Source organism: Scyliorhinus canicula, chromosome 9, assembly GCF_902713615.1.
Source record: "Scyliorhinus canicula chromosome 9, sScyCan1.1, whole genome shotgun sequence".
Classification (NCBI taxonomy): domain Eukaryota; kingdom Metazoa; phylum Chordata; class Chondrichthyes; order Carcharhiniformes; family Scyliorhinidae; genus Scyliorhinus; species Scyliorhinus canicula.
The window spans coordinates 148,440,469-148,457,572 of NC_052154.1; the positions used below are offsets into that span (position 1 = coordinate 148,440,469).

Consider the following 17,104-nt stretch of genomic DNA (forward strand, 5'->3'; position numbering starts at 1 on the left):
ATTTAAGCAATAAAATATTAAAGCGTGCTGCTGTGCAGAGAGACCTGGGTGTGCTAGTGCATGAATCACAGAAAGTTGGTTTACAGGTGCAACAGGTGATTAAGAAGGCAAATGGAATGTTGTCCTTCATTGCTAGAGGGATGGAGTTTAAGACTACGGAGGTTATGCTGCAATTGTATAAGGTGTTAGTGAGGCCACACCTGGAGTATTGTGTTCAGTTTTGGTCTCCTTGCTTGAGAAAGGATGTACTGGCACTGGAGGGTGTGCAGAGGAGATTCACGAGGTTAATCCCAGAGCTGAAGGGGTTGGATTACGAGGAGAGGTTGAGTAGACTGGGACTGTACTCGTTAGAATTTAGAAGGATGAGGGGGGATCTTATCGAAACATTTAAAATTATGAAGGGAATAGATAGGATAGATGCGGGCAGGTTGTTTCCACTGGCGGGTGAAAGCAGAACTAGGGGGCATAGCCTCAAAATAAGGGGAAGTAGATTTAGGACTGAGTTTAGGAGGAACTTCTTCACCTAAAAGGTTGTGAATCTATGGAATTCCTTGCCCAGTGAAGCAGTTGAGGCTCCTTCATTAAATGTTTTTAAGGTAAAGATAGATAGTTTTTTGAAGAAAAAAGGGATTAAGGGTTATGGTGTTCGGGCCGGAAAGTGGAGCTGAGTCCACAAAAGATCAGCCATGATCTAATTGAATGGCGGAGCAGGCTCGAGGGGCCAGATGGCCTACTCCTGCTCCTAGTTCTTATGTTCTTATTCAACTTGTCAAAATCACATTGAAGGATCTCTGCATCATTCTTCCATCCCAGCTCACCTTCCCACTCAGCTTTGTGTCATCTCCAAATTTGGGAAGATTACTTTTAGTTTCCCAATCTAAATAATTAATATACATTGTGTATAGGTGGGCACCTCGCACTGATTCCTGCGGTACCCCACTAGTCACTGCCTGCCATTTGGAAAAAGACCCATTTATTCTTACTCTTTGTTTCCTGTCTGTCAACCAGTTTTCTATCCATTTCAATACACTACCCCCAATCCCATGCACTTTCATTTTACACAGGATTCTCTTTTGTGTGATTTTGTTGAAAGTCTTCTGAAGGTCCAAATAAACTGCATCCACTGGCTCCCCCTCATCAACTCTACTAGTTTTTAAAAACTAATTTAAAGTACCCAAGTATTTTTTTCTAATTAAGGGGCAATTTAGCATAGCCAATCCACCTAACATACACACACTTTTGGTGTGCGGGTGAGAAACACACAAACGCGAGGAGAATGTGCAAACTCCACACGGTCAGTGACCCAGGACCGGGATCGAACCCGGGCCCTCAACGCCATAGGCAGCAGTGCTAGCCACCGTGCCACCCAACTCTACTCTTACATCCTCAAAAAATTCCAGTAGAGTCAAGTCAAGCATGATTTCCTTTTCATTAATCTCTATTGACTGTATCCAATCTTGCCACTGTTTTCCAAGTGCTCTGCTATTACATCTTTTGTAATGGACTCTAACCCCACTACTGACGTCAGGCTGACTGGTCTATAATTCCTTGTGTTCTCCCTGTCTTTTTAAATAGGGGGCTACATTAGAAAAGAAATTGAGACGCTAACAAGAGAAAATCCAAATCGGGTTCTGCCTTCCTCCTCTTCAACCTACCTTGCAAGCTTCCGAACCCTGTTTGCCCGTGACCACCCAGGAATGTACCTGCAGCAGGCAGAGACTTTGAATGAAATCAACCCCACAGTACTGTCTCTTTAAACACTCAATTTCCAAGAATATCATTTTTGCACGTTACAGTCAAATGAGGAGTGGGAAAAGAGCGGAACCATTCAACCCCTCCTTACCTTTTAAAAAAAAATTTAGAATACCCAATTATTTTTTTTCCAATTAAAAGGCAATTTTAGCATGGCCAATCCACATGACCTGCACATCTTTGAGTTGTGGGGGTGAAGCCCACGCAGGCACAGGAGAATGTTCAAACTCCACACAGACAGTGACCCGGAGCCAGGATTTGAACCCAGGTCCTCAGCGCTACAGTCCCAGTGCTAACCACTGTGCCACATACCACCCCTTAGCCCACTCTTTACCTAATTGTAACAGAGTAGAATACATAATGGTTTTCCAAGGTGAAGTGAAGAACATTTCAAAAAGAAAAAATTAAAAAGTGGAGAAAAGAATACTACCTGCAGGAAAAATGATGGAAGTGGTCATTGACTTTGTTCAGCAATAACCTGTTCTCTGATATTCAGTTGGGTTTTGCCAAGACCACACGGCTCCTTGCCTCATTATGCAGCCTTGGTCCAAATATGGACAAAATAACTGAACTTGAGGTGAGAGTGACTGCCCTTGACATAAATGGAACATTTGACTGAGTGTGACATCAAGGAGTCCCAGCAAAACTGGAGTCGATGGCATTAGGAGAAAACGTTTCACTCGTTGGAGTAATAACTTGCACAAAGGAAGATACTTGGGGTTGCTGGAGGTCAATTATCTCAGTTCCAGGACATTGTTGCAGGACTTCTTCAGAGTAGTCCCCTGGGCTCTCAGCTGCTTGACCAATGACCTTCCCTCCATCATAGAGCCAAAGTGGGTATATTCATTGATGATTGCAATGCTCAGTACCATTCGCAAATTGTGAGATACTTCAGTCTGTGTCCATATATAGCAAGGCCTGGACATTATTCAGACTTGGACTAATGATAGGACAAGTGATGGGCCAAGACCATCTCTGACAAAAGAGAATCTACCCATTTCCTCGTGACATTCAATGGCATTACAATCACTGAATGCCCGACTATCAACAACTTGGGGGTAACCATTGATCAAAAATTGAACTGGACCAGCCAAATAAATAGTTACTACAAGAACAGGTCAGAGGCTGGGAATTCTATATCTGGCAGTTGCCTTCTGATTCTCCAAGAATCTGCCTTTGACGAGATGTAAGTTCGGAGTGTGATGGAATACACTCCACTTGCCTGGCTTAGTGCATCTCAATCAACACTCTGGAAGCTCAACACCATCCAGGAGAAAGCACCCAGCTTGTTTGGTACCCCATCCACCATCCTCAACATCAATCCCTCCACCACTGACACGCTGTGGTAGCATTATGTACTATGTACAGAATGCACTGCAGTCATTCACTAAGGCTCCTTTGATGGCACTTTCCAAACCCATGAGCTCTACTGCCTAGAAGGACAGGGACTCATGGGAACACCACTACCTTGAAGGTCCCCTCGAAGTCAAACACCATGTTGACTTGGAACTAGATTGCGGTTGTTTCAGTGTCTCTGGGTCAACATCCTGGAACTCCCTTCATTATAGCACTACCCACACTGAATGGACTACAGCAGTTCAAGAAGGTGGCTCATCACTCCCTTACAAAGGGCAGTTAGGAATTGACCTGAGGAAGGAGCTGCGCTCCGAAAGCTCGTGTTTGAAACAAACCTGTTGGACTTTAACCTGGTGTTGTAAGACTTCTTACTGAGTTAGGAATTGGCAGTAAATGCTGGCTTTGCTATCAATGGCCATAATCTGTTGAACCAATAAATAAAAAAACTCTGAGTGACAGCACAAGCACGATGGACTGAATGGCTTCACTATGCTTTAATGCAGCAAATTATGATCTAGAACCCACTGCCTGCAACAGTGGTGGAAGCTATTTCAATAATTTGTCTTTAAAGGGAATTGAAAGCAAAAGTTTTCTGGTGTTTGGGGAAAGGGAAGGGGCTAATTGGACATCTTTCAAAGATCCACCATAGTCTTGATGGGCAGAATTATGTCCTTCTCCAGTGTAGGATTCAGTGCATCTATGATAATTCCCTGATTCCAATATCCAAAATGTGGCTGGAAACCTGGTACCTGTGGGACAGTGTGATCTTTAAGACTGGTTTGCATGTGTAACTGACTACCTTATCTCCGTGTTTTGGCCACTTCCACATGTATGGATATGTTTTCTTGCGCCTGTTACCATGAGTGACCCCTCATGTATTGCAGTGTTGTGCACTTCTACGATATGTCAGGCTTTTCTGGACCATAGAAGCATCTGAAAAACTGCATAAAATTGAAATATTACAATTCCTCAAGAGCAAGTTGTATACTGTGGAGAAAAAATGAGGGAAATCACAATGATTGATACCACCAATCTTGCGTCCAAAAGCCTACAGATTACATACTGGCCATTAAATTAGAGATTACATTAAAGGACGGCAAGTTGGCACAGTGGTTCGCACTGCTGCCTCACAGCCCCAGGGACCCGGGTTCAAATCCGGCCTTGGGTCTCTGTCTTTGTGGAGTTTGTACATTCTCCCCATGTTTGTGTGGCTTTCCTCTGGGTGCTGCGGATTCCTCCCACAGTCTAAAGATACGCAGGTTAGGTGGATTGGCCCTGATAAATTGCTCCTTAGTTTTCAGGGGTGTGTGGATTTGGTTAGGGGGTTACGGAGGTAGGGCGGGGTGGGTGGGAGTGGACATGGGTAGAGTGTTCGTTCAAAGCGTCAACTCAATGGGCTGAATGGCCTCCTGCACTGTAGGGATTCTATGGTAAGGAAGCTGAAGTGCTCCGCAGTTCTAAGGTCTCAGAAATTATGGGGTTAGAGCAAAGGATAAGACTGAATTCATAGATCAAGACCTGAGGTTTTAGTAGATTTTATTCTTCCAATTTGATGAGACAGTGGGTGGAATGTTGGGGAACAAGCTGGGAAGTGTAAGGGTGTTGATGTGGGTGTAAAACTGCAGGGCGGCATTTCTATCAACTACTCGCCTCCATTTTAAAAAACAAATTTAGAGTACCCAATTATTTTTTTCCAATTAAGGGGCAATTTAGTGTGGCCAATTCATCTGACCTGCCCATCTTTGGGTTGTGGGGGTGAAACCCACACAGACACGGGAAGAATGTCCAAACTGCACACAGACAGTGACCCGGGGCCGGGATCGAACGCGGGTCCTCAGTGACATCGGCAGCAGTGCTAGCCACTGTGCCGCCCCCTACTCTCCTCCATTGATATTTTACCAGAGTGGGAGGAGGCGTCAGATAACCAGCCTGCCCTAGGACCAACTGAGTGAGTTAATTCTGTAGTTTGTTTTGAGCTCAGGGACCCGTTTGGGCACTGTGTCCAATGGGCGACACTTCTCCCACGGGTTACCCCCCCCACCTGCCCACATGCCCTCCTTACTGGGATCTGCCAGCTTAGCCCTAGCTAAAACCACCTACTCATTTTGTTAGTAAGCTGCAATGCGAACATTGACGGGCCTACCTGCAATCCCAGTGTGGCCACCATTCCTGGTGGCGCTACTGGGACTAGTATGGAGCTGGACATTTGATTGGCCGACAGCTCTTGGAGGTAGGACTTTTCTCAGATGGGGACGGTGTTGCCGTGAGCTAGCTAATGAACCAACTTCTGTAGAATAATAGAATATGCAAGTCGCGACTTCCCAGTCATAGAGACATGGTTCACCCATGACTTTTCACCTGGGGGGCAGGGCCTTTGCCTCCATATAAGATTTTGGCCATTACACTGTCTGCCATCCCATGGCACTATTATGGGAGTTCTCCCCAGTATCTTTGGTCAATATTTATCCCTCATCCAATATCATTAAAACAGACTATCTGGCCAGTCTCTCTTTATTGGACCTTGCGACTGCATTTCCTACAATTCAACAGTGACCATATAATCAAAAAACAAGTTACTTGATTGGTCGTAAAGTGTTTTGGGATGTCCTGAAGTTGTAATAGGTGCTATAGAAGTCTTAGTGTTGCTAAAGTGCAGCTTCAACAAAGTTGGCATCTACCTTCATCACATCCTTTTTTTTAAATAGAGAAAGTAGATTAAATATCCTGTCTGATGCTATGAAACAAGTTGTGAAAAGGGAGTTAATATCTGTGGCAAAATTTAAAAAAAATATTCTTTCATGGGATATGGGCATTGCTGGGAAGGGCAGCATTTGTTGCCCACCCCTAATTGATCTTGGCAGGGGGACTTGTTAGATAATTTCGAAGGACAGCTAAGAGTCAACTGCATTATTGAATGGCAAACAAACAGACTTGTATCCTACCAATATGGTCACAGCACCCATGGCATGAGGTACCTGCTGCTTGGCGCATCGTTCTCAATCTAGGGCCTCCATTGATTAATTTATTTGAAGCCAGTTACTTGCAGGACAGCAAAACCAAATTAACTTATTTTCCCCTGCTATCTGGCCACCTTTCTGTATTCTGAATATTTGCCTTGGATGATATACTTTCCAAAAAATCCCGTTTCACTCAGAATCCAAGCCACATTACATTGGTTCGGACCATTTTTCCATGAACTTAGTTCTTCAAAGATTGACGGGCCTGACTTCTGAGAAACATTTTTTCCCCCCATTGCTTATTTTTCTAAAGCAGGCTGTTAGAGGAATTGAACCGTGCTGCTGGCCTGCTTTGTTCTGCTTTGAAAGCCAGCGAATTAGCCCTGCGCTAAACAGCCCCTCATGCCAGTCATGGACGTAACTCTGTGGGATGGGCAGCAGAAAGGCCAAGACCACGTGTGCTCTCAAGACTGATTATTTTGTACTTGCGCAGGCCAATATCAGTTCTCGTGGTTAATCATGAAATATTTGCTATTTCTTACATGTGACAGGAAGTAGATGCAGTACAAGCCACTCAAAATTACTGAGGATGTTCATCAGCTAGAAGCTTTTGCAGATATTATTCAAATCTAGCTGAGTTCCGTTTTGGGAATTGTAAGCGGTGCGTTGGCCTGAATTCCTTTCCAACAACACTTCCTCAGATCCTTTGGTCAAAATGCCTCTTTCACATTTCAAAGCAGAGCACAACATGCCCACCTGTTTCCAGCATGCGTTGCCTGTGTTTTCCAGTTCTGGTATTTTGTCAGGGTCCTCCGTAAGATCCCTCCTCCCAGGTGAGTTTTACCATCTGATAGCTTGACTGTCAGTCCCTCCATATGGTTCTACCACAGGTAGGCATTGGCTTCCTGTAGTGTAAAGGAAGGCTATTGCGAAATGTGTTCCAAAGAACATGGGTAAGCTCTGCTGTGCTCTTGAAAAGACTTATCACAAACAATGAAGCCTGGGTAGTCATAGTTAAACAGGAAGTGTTGTAACAATGCCTGGGCAGCTTCCTCTCAATCCTGTTACCTAGAGCTCGGCATGTTTTGGTTCAAGGTAACTGAACAGCAAATGGCAGACACAGCAGAAAAAAACAGGGTAAGGTTGTGTAGGTTGTCATCTAGTGCAACCTTTTTTGACTGTTGGGAATTTTTAGGTGTACACATTCTTGGTGAATCTCCATATGAAAGTCTGTGGCAGATAGCAGTACTCATTAATATGATATAGGAGCAGAAATAAGCCATTTGGCTCATCAAGCCCACTCCACCATTGGATCATGGTTAATCTCACCCTGACCATAATTCCACCATTTTCCCCATCCATTCTACCCATTTTCCATAACTCTTCAACTAATTTTCCTCAAATTTAATCACTGTCCATTGCGCTCTGGGGTAGTGAATTCCACAGGTTCACAACCCTTTGGGAGAAGTAGTTTCTCCTGAACTCCATTTTAAATTTGCTACCTCTTATCGTAAGACTATCATCTAGTGGGGCATTCTGGAATGCCCCACAAGAGGAAGCATCCACTCCACGTCTACATAATCCATACATTTTATCATCTTGTGTGCCTCCATTTGATCTCCCCTCATTCTTCTAAATTCCAGAGTGCATAGGCCTAAATTTTCAATCTCTCTTCATATGGCAAACCCCATATCTCTGGAATCAAACTAGCAGTGATCCAGAAGAAGGAACTTGGGTTTTTCCTGAATAATCTGAGTTTTTTTTTAAATTAAAGTATTTGTGCTGTTCCTTTTGGTTGGTTTGGAAACATTTTTTATTTATTTTTTAATAAATTTAGTGTACCCAATTCATTTTTTTTCCAATTAAGGGGCAATTTAATGTGGCCAATCCACCTAGTTTGCACATCTTTTGGGTTGTGGGTGCGAAACCCAAGCAAACACGGGGAGAATGTGCAAACTGGACACGGACAGTGACCCAGAGCCAGGATCGAACTTGGGACCTCGGTGCCGTGAGGCCGCAGTGCTAACCCACTGCGCCAACGTGCTGCCACTGGTTGGTTTGGAAACATAATGGGAAGTGGTTGAACCACGTTTCTGTCGCAGACATGATGGGCCATATGGCTGCCTGTAACAATTCTGTAATGTTGATTATTTTCACTGGATATATGGAGAATGGTTGAAGAGTGAGTTTTGCAATAGTACTAGGAATATTTTTGTCAGGCCCTTGTTACTCTATTTCTATAAATGGAAACAGCTGCAGCAGTTTTGTTAAACATTTGTGTTTAAATTGCATGTGCTGCAGAGATGGTTGATGTAACTGTGTTTTGAAGCCAGTGTTGTGGGAAACTGATTTAACACTTGCGTGCCTGGCATTGTATGCTTTAGAAAATCGACATCCGTTCCTAGCCACTTTATCCTGCAGAAGTGCTCAAATGAATATCTGGCCTGTACTCTGGAGTTTAAAAGATTGGTGTGTGATCTCATCGATGCACATAAAATCCTTGCAGGACTTGAACAGGTAGATGTTGAGAGGCTGTTCCCCTGGTGGAGAGCCTAGGACTAGGGATCATAGTTTCAGAATAAGAGGAAGTCTTGCAACACCAGGTGAAAGTCCTACAGGAATATTTGGAATCATGAGATTTCGGAGCATAGCTTCTTCTTCAGCGTAGCTCCTTCATCACACTCATCTGATGAAGTAGCTATGCTCTGAAAGCTCGTGATTTCAAATAAACCTGTTGGACTTAAACCTGGTGTTGTAAGACTTCTTACTGTGCCCACCCCAGTCCAATGCCGGCATCTCCACATCAGAATAAGAGGTCAGCCATGTAGAGATTAGAATACACTTCTTCACTCAGGGGTTTGTGACTCTATTGAATTTTTGTACCCAAGAGGCTGTGGATGCCCAGTTGGTGAGTATATTCAAACCTGAGATGGATAGATTGCTGGACATGAAGGTAATTGAGGGATATACAGATAGGACAGGAAAATAGAATTGAGGTCAAAAATCAGCCATGAACTGATTGAATGGCTTGTTCCTGCTCCTACTTCTTATTGTGCTCTCCCAACTGGGAATTCACACACAAACCGAAGCCTCTTTAAGATGTCCTGGGTTTGAACTGGAGCCAGTTCCTGCTCTTGCGCATAAAATATGACTGCAATTTATTGTACTTGTATAATTAAAGAAGGTAAGGGACGGACAAACCAGAGCAATATTCCACTCTGCACAAGTGTTTGAGGTAACGGGCATATAGTATGTGGTCAATGCCTGCTATTGTTTGAAGAGAGGGCAAAGCTCCATTTGGTCGGTAATCTTTCCCCCATAATCCGCACTAAGAAATAAAGAGATCTTGCAAGTTAGATATCATTTAAATAATTAGAATATATATTCTGAACAAAATTACTGTTGATGGTCATGTTTTTTGTTCTATTAAAATAATTAAACACTACCTTGATGTTTTTGGTAATGTGCATGACTCCCGCACACTGAACTCTGTGTACACGGACTGAATTGTGTGCCAGTATGCAGGAGACTATCTTCGCTTGCTAGCTGGCCTTCCTGAACTTATCATTGTTTTATGGCATTGCTTTTCTTGTAATTAAAGTTAAAAGCTCATCATATAATGTTGTCATAGTGGCCTTTTGTATCTGTTAATCCATCTTCATTCCTTATCATGTGTACTACTCTAGTCTAGAGAATTTATTTCTTGCTTCTTGACAATCATTGGGATGCATACAGTAAAGTAATTTTATCTCCGCATGCTTCCCTAATGACGGTATCCACTGAGGAGCTTCACCATTCACACCAAGCAGGTACAAAGCTCTATGCTGAAGTCTGTACTGATTTAGCTGAGCTCAGCCTCAACATTAAACTTTTCTTGATTGCTATTCATTTGAGTCCACCTGCTCAAACTGCACATCTGGCCATCAGCTGAGGGCAGGCTAATAGCACTACAACACATTACCTCTACACATGACTTATATACCAATACTCTCCTAGCCACCCTGCCATCTTCCACCCTACATAATAAACTTGAGCTCATCCAAAATGCCACTGCCCTTGCCCTAAATCGCACCAAGTCCCATTCACTCATCAACCATACTCGATGATTTGCAATTAGCTTCAGTATAGCAAAGAATTTAAATTCTTATGCTTGTTTTGAAATCCTTCCATGGCCTTGCCTCTCCCTATGTCCCTAAGCCCCTCCAGCCCCACATTTTTGGCCACCTGCACATCTTTGCCTTTAATTGCCCTAATATTGACAACTGTCCCTTCAATTGCCTGGACTCTGGAATTTCCTCCCTAAATCTTTCTGCTTTTTTCTCCTTAAAACGTACCAACCAGTTTTTTGGTCATCTATCTTAATATTCCCTTATGGGGCTTGATGTCAAATTTTGAGTGACAATATTTCCGTGAAGTGCCAAGTGGGTTTTACTAGGTTAAATATACTATGTAATTGCAATGTATTATTGACTAACTGAGATAATGGCTACATGGGTAAAATGTTACTGTCTTTGGGGGGAAAACAAATTGCAAGGTAAACTTCATGTGATGATCAGAGCTCCTCCTTTGTGACACCACAGTGTGATGCACTGAGCTCTTGGTACCCAGTGACACGGTTGCTACATTTATTTTGGGAGATGTAGAGTGCCGAGCGGCACAGAACAATTTTCAGCCAGGCATCTAGTCCTGATCCTCTGATATTATCAATAGCTGCTGCAATTCACTTGTATAACACAGCATATACCGTATGTATCGGCCTTGGACTCGACATTAAGATTCATCGTCCGACTGCCCAGTAGGACGAGGAGTTATTTCCATTTACCTGCCCAAACAAGACTTTTCAACTGTCGTATCTCGCCAGCTTCAGAGATGATTTTCTATCAATATTGGATGTTCTAATATTGTATTATGTGCCAGACTGCGGGACATTTCTGCACGTGAATATTATCGTAAATTAAGAGAGATTGACAGTTTTAAAATTTGGTATAGATGCGGGTGTAGAAACTAACTCGAGAGGCAAGCATTTTTCATTTGTGTTGAAAGAACATTTTGTCTTTTTAACCGCACTCAAAATGGTTTAACATCTCATGAAGATTCTGCGGGTGAAACCTATTTTTAGTTAACCTATCCTAACCGTTACTTTTTTCCTCTGATGGCAATAGGAATTGGTTTGGGACATTTGTCTGTGGGTAAGAGTCTGCAAGCCGTGGGCTCAAGTCATGCTCCAGAACTTGACCATGTAATCTAGACTATTGGTTCATCGTAGTTGTGACTGAGGACAGCATTGTGGCGGTATTTGGTGAGACGACAGATGGTGAATGTAAAACATCCCATGATGCAAGAAGAGCTGGAGAGTCCTCCCTATGTCTTCAACTACTTGTCCTTCAACCCACTTACCTAAAACTGATTGAACTGGATATTTATTGTCTTGGTATTTGTGGCCACTTTCTCTAAGCAAATAATCTTCACTTTTAAGAGAAGTTAAATAAATTGCTTTGGGACATCCCATGGACATGAAAGATGCTACTGAGCAGGTACTTTGGGATCCAGACAATATCAAATTAGTTAGAGAAGATAATAAGGAAGATATGTTGTGTACAGGATAATTTATATCTTGCCGTAAAACTCCTGAGTAGCTGATTCACAGATGATTTAAATTGTTACTTTTTAAAACAATTAATGAACTTTAACATTGCAATCATTGTACGCTTTAAGGCAATCTTATTTAACAGTTTCAATTTTCTTTGCAAGTTACTCCATGCATGGTATTATGGGCCAGGGTTTAGAGAACACCAGAGTATATCATGCAGTTCACCTGACCCACAACTTTGAATAGATTTTGGTTATGGGGAGCACAAGAGCCCACTTTACAGGTGTGATGCAACAGAGAACTAAATTTTTATTTTGAAAACAAAACCATGTTTATTCAATGAATCCAGTTCATTTTATAAACCCACAGTAAACATTTTACCACTACCAACACTGATAACCCCCACAGATACAATACTCTATAGGTAACCCTTAATAACATTCCTAACAACATCCATAAATCAAAAAACCCTTTTTAACAAAGACTGTAGGTTTGCATTCCTTACAGAAACAGGTATTACTTTGAAATCAAGTGTTCTGGAGACATTCTTTTTTATGAAGAGAGAGAGGCCAAAATACATCTGCTTAGTTCAAATGCAGCTCTCCAACTGAAAGCGAAACTAAGACACACTGCAGCCCCCAGCTCAAAACGAAAGTAAGAAAGACAGACAGACAGCTCAGCTCCACCCACACACTGACCTCACTGCAGCTATTTGATAAACACCCATTTCTTAAAGGTTCATCTACCTGACAATAGGCAGGTCAGTACCCACTGATAGTTCAAGAGTTGAAGGTGTTCCATGATTCAAGTGGGAACTGGTTCATCTCACTCCCATCTATAAAGGAACAGCAGTTTGAGCTGGTGTTACTAGCTTAGGGCATCCCCAGAGTTTTTTTTTAATGAATTGTACTTCATTATTTGGAGTTGCTCTTTGTAGTACTGGGCAAGTGATATTTTTGCAAAGTTTCAATTAGTAGTTTAACTGGACATGGAGTACCTGGCTGAAATATCCAGTTTCTTTCCCCCTTCCTCTTCATGCTGACTACTTGTCACTCAAAATGTAACTGCAGCTGAGGAGGAGGATTGGCGGCTGCTGGAATGCCCGTGATTCCTGTGATTGATTGGCAGATGGCATATTCTATCCCAAGGGGCTAATTTAGACCATCTCTCTGTCTTTTGGTGTGGCATTTTATTCAGCAATCACTCACTGAAGCTTGCCCAACCAGGGTCCCCAGAAACTTGGAAGTTTTCACTATCTGTCTGGGATTTGAGTGCAGATTGCTACACGCTACAGGGCAGAGCCCCAATGACATTTTTGTGTGTGTGTGTGAATGGGTGCAATTTACACTCTCTGGATGTTCATTAATCTCTTTCTTTCTTTGCCCACACAGGTATGGCCTCACAGGTTTTGGTCTGCCCACCACACATTTATCAAACACAGACAAGTGCCTTTTGTAGTGTGAAGAAACTGAAAGTTGAACCAAGTAGTTGTGCATACCATGAGAGAACCTGTCCGCGGACTTACGTGAACGGACGGAACCTCGGAATTGCCCACCCGTCTCACGTGGTAAACTCTTCATTTCAGCCGAAGAACTCCATTGGTAGACCTCGTGGACAGAACATTTTGGTGGCAGCAAGTGCCATTGCATTGAACCCATCTTGTGCCGCCAGGGTCACAGCAGCGCAGGCGCCGCAGCAACCTCTGGTGGTGGCACCACAGGGTGAGAGGCCGGGCAGCAGTCTAACCTCGCTGGAGAGCTACCAGAGATGTGGATTGAAGAGAAAGAGTGAGGAGCTGGACGATCGAGGTAGCGCCATGCAGATTGTGGATGAACTGTCTATAATGCCGGCAATGTTGCAGACAGGTGTGGGGAATCCGGTCACCGTTGTGACCGCTGCCTCAAAGCAGAACAGTGCGAGTGGTGATGGCGATTACCATCTGATGCAGCACGAAGTGCTATGTTCGATGAAGAACACTTACGAGGTCCTCGACTTTCTTGGACGTGGGACCTTTGGCCAGGTTGTAAAATGTTGGAAGCGGGGGTCGAATGAGATAGTGGCGATCAAGATTTTAAAAAACCACCCCTCTTATGCACGGCAGGGGCAAATTGAAGTCAGTATCCTAGCAAGACTGAGCAACGAAAACGCTGATGAGTTTAACTTTGTGCGTGCCTATGAGTGCTTTCAGCATCGGAATCATACGTGTTTGGTGTTTGAGATGTTGGAACAGAACTTATATGACTTTCTAAAGCAGAACAAGTTTAGTCCATTGCCCCTAAAGGTGATCAGGCCAATCCTACAGCAAGTGGCCACTGCACTGAATAAACTAAAGAGCCTTGGTTTAATCCACGCGGACCTCAAACCGGAGAATATCATGCTGGTTGATCCCATCCGGCAGCCTTACAGGGTGAAAGTAATCGACTTCGGATCAGCCAGCCACGTGTCCAAAGCCGTGTGTTCAACCTATTTGCAGTCGAGGTACTACAGGTGAGTGTGCATTTGTCTGGAAATGTAACTGATGGAGCCAGGACTTGTGGGTAGTAAGATTTTTTTCCTTCCTTTTAAAGAGTTTGAAAGCTTTTAGATTTAGTTTTATGACCCACTCTGTGATTCCAAGAGAAAAAAGGAATGGGATGGCTGAACGTTGTGCTGTATTTTGTGAGGATTTTGAGTGAAGTTTGTACTGAGCTTGCAGTGATCCTCTGGTTTGATTAGGGTTGCACTCTTTTTTTTTCTCTTCTACTGCTGATTTGGAAGCAACACATTTTTCTCCATGTTTACACTTGTCAAGTTTGAACTTCCTAACAGCAACCAGAAGATTCTTGGATTCTTTCTTTCCCCTACACAGTGGGTGAGTTTGTAATTTAAGTGCCCGGTTGAAGTAGTTCTGTTGAGAAAGACTGTATTTGACATCACAAAGACCAGAAGGCCCAGGGTTATGTTAAATTAGCTGATTTGAAGCAGGGTACCAGATCGTCGAGCCACATTTCTGCCATTCACACCTTTGAGTTAGGGAGCGATGAGGGTGCAAATAGAGGTACAAAATGAACTCCCCACCTCGAGTTGCCAGTTATCGTACTCTGGGAAGGTGGGGGAAGATTTAGGTGCTTGTCTCCACCAGTGTCAGGCTGGCTATTTTGAAACGAAAGGGAAAATGCTGGAAAATCTCAGCAAGTCTGGCAGCATCTGTAGGGAGAGAAAAGAGCTAACGTTTAGAGTCCGATGACTCTTTGTCAAAGCTTTGTCAAAGTGGCTATTTTGAATATTGGAATGGACTGGCAGCGCTGGATCAACAACCAGAGCTGTCCACTTATGCCTTGGAGCAAGCATGTGCACTTTTAAATTGGTGTTTTTCTGTCTGCTGTTACACAGGACAGACTTGGCACAAAAATGCAGCAGAAAAGGAATAGCACAAAGAGATCCGTTATATATTTCCCTCTGTTTCGCTGAGATTAAAATGTTAAGGAGGGATATTTCTTTTTTTGGGGGGGGGGGGGGGGCGCAGGAGCAGGAGTGGGGGATGATGTGTTGGGGGGAGAGGGGTTTAAAGTGCCTGTGTTTCCTGGTGTGCTGTCAGTGGAAAGAAGCAGCAGGCTTCTGCTGTATGGATAGATTCCCAGGAGTTGACGATTCCTTGCAGCGCTGTGATGTTCTTGGCACTGATGTGGAAGTTTAAAAAAATAATTCCTGGAAAACAGTTACACAACACTTGTCACCTGTGCCAGCTAACCTCTCAATGTCAAACGGTTATGTTTAAAGAACTGAGCATTTTTCTAATCTGTCCATCCATCCAGTTTTGTCTCCTGAGCCAATTTGGAGACACACCCATCACATTTTAAACTCACGGATGAGCATTTTTGCAGCATATCAAAAGGTACGATGGGAAAAAAGGTGGGAAGAGCCAGTCCTTTCCCTCTGAGTTTGGACACCACTTGTGCGGGTGTGTGTGTATCCCTGCACAGCATTACAGCTTGTTTCTTGGGGTACGTTGCATTGAAGGAGGTAGGGTTACTCATTGTCATGGTGGGAAGCATAATAATAATAATCTTAGTGTCACAAGTAGGCGTACGATATCACTGCAATGAGGTTACTGTGAAAATTCCTAGTCGCCTCATCCCGGCGCCTGTTCGGGCACACTGAGGGAAAATTCAGAATGTCCAATTCACCTAACAAGCACATCTTTCGTGACTTATGGGAGGAAACTGGAGCCCGGAGGTAACCCACGCAGACACAGGGAAAACGTGCAGACTCTGCACAGACAGTGATTCAAGCTGGGAATTGAACCCGTGTCCTTGGCGCTATGAAGCAACAGTGCTCACCACTGTGCTACCATGCCACCCATGCTATGATTCTAACTGAGACTTTAAGATTGTCTATTCTTTACAATGTGAAGTCAAATATACATGGGTATGGGGAACAGAGAAGATTTTTTGGTTGTGGGAGTGTTTAAAGAGATTCTGACAGGCACTAGATTTGTTTCTCCTTAATGAGCCTTTTGGGTATCCAAAGAAATCCGGTAAATGGGTCAGGCACTATATTTGATGTTTGTGGGATCTTTCTGGCTGTCAACTGGAACCACATTTACCTACACCAGTAAAAGCATTTCTTTCATATGAAGCACCTAAGATGTGTCTGAGATGCATGAGCAAGTCTTTTTTTTAATCTGTGTGTTTCCACCTGAGTCTTTGAAACACTGCTCACAGCTGACTGGAAACAGTAAGGATGGACAGAAGAGGGCAGCGTGGTGGCGCAGTGGTTAGCACTGCTGCCTCACGGCACCGAGAACCCAGGTTCGATCCTGGCTCTGGGTCACTGTCTGTGCAGAGTTTGCACATTATCCCCATGTCTGCGTGGGTCTCACCCCCACAACCCGAAGATGTGCAGGGTAGGTGGATTGGCCATGCTAAATTGCCCCTTAATTGGAAAAGATTAATTGGGCACTCTAAATTTATTTTAAAAAAAGAATGGACAGAAGATTTGACAATACTCAATGCACTTCGGAAATGTTTCCCCAGTAGAAAGGGGTTTCCTTGAAGTTACTTTGTCAAGCATTAAAGTAGCTTTGTCTCACGACCTGGAATACAAAAAAATTCTTAACGCTTCTGTGATAACGTTTGCTGCACTGTCCACTGGAGTGTTCAAAATAAAAAAAAGACTTGCATTTATATACCACCTCTCACAACCTCAGGATGTCCTGAAGCACTTTGCTAAGTCTTTTTTTTATGACTTGAGAGAGGAGAAAATTTAATGTCTCATGATCTCAGGCAGTGCTCAGGCAGGCAGTACTCCTTATTAGGCTGATGTCGCTCAGGGGAACCTCCTGGTTTTAGTTCATTATTGTGTTATGCACAATTGTTCTAATTTCCATTCAGTGCTTAAAGAGCTCAGTAAGCAAATGATGCTAGAAAGGTTGGGGAGAAACTGCATGTTTTCTAACAGCGTGCTCAAG

At 43.4% G+C, this 17,104-nt stretch overlaps 1 protein-coding gene across 5 annotated transcripts in view; it reads left to right on the forward strand.

Moving 5' to 3' along the window:
• Nucleotides 1-17,104, forward strand: part of hipk3a (homeodomain interacting protein kinase 3a) — a 278,159-nt gene that overhangs the window by 75,576 nt on the left and 185,479 nt on the right. For 2 of the 5 annotated variants that reach the window (XM_038807891.1, XM_038807892.1), the window contains one exon: nt 13,047-14,142. In XM_038807891.1, the coding sequence (XP_038663819.1) occupies nt 13,047-14,142 (1,096 nt within the window). Of the gene's footprint in view, nt 1-7,136; nt 7,203-11,062; nt 11,082-11,101; nt 11,600-13,046; nt 14,143-17,104 lie in introns of those variants that run through there. The other 3 variants (XM_038807894.1, XM_038807895.1, XM_038807893.1) reach the window with 3 other exon arrangements.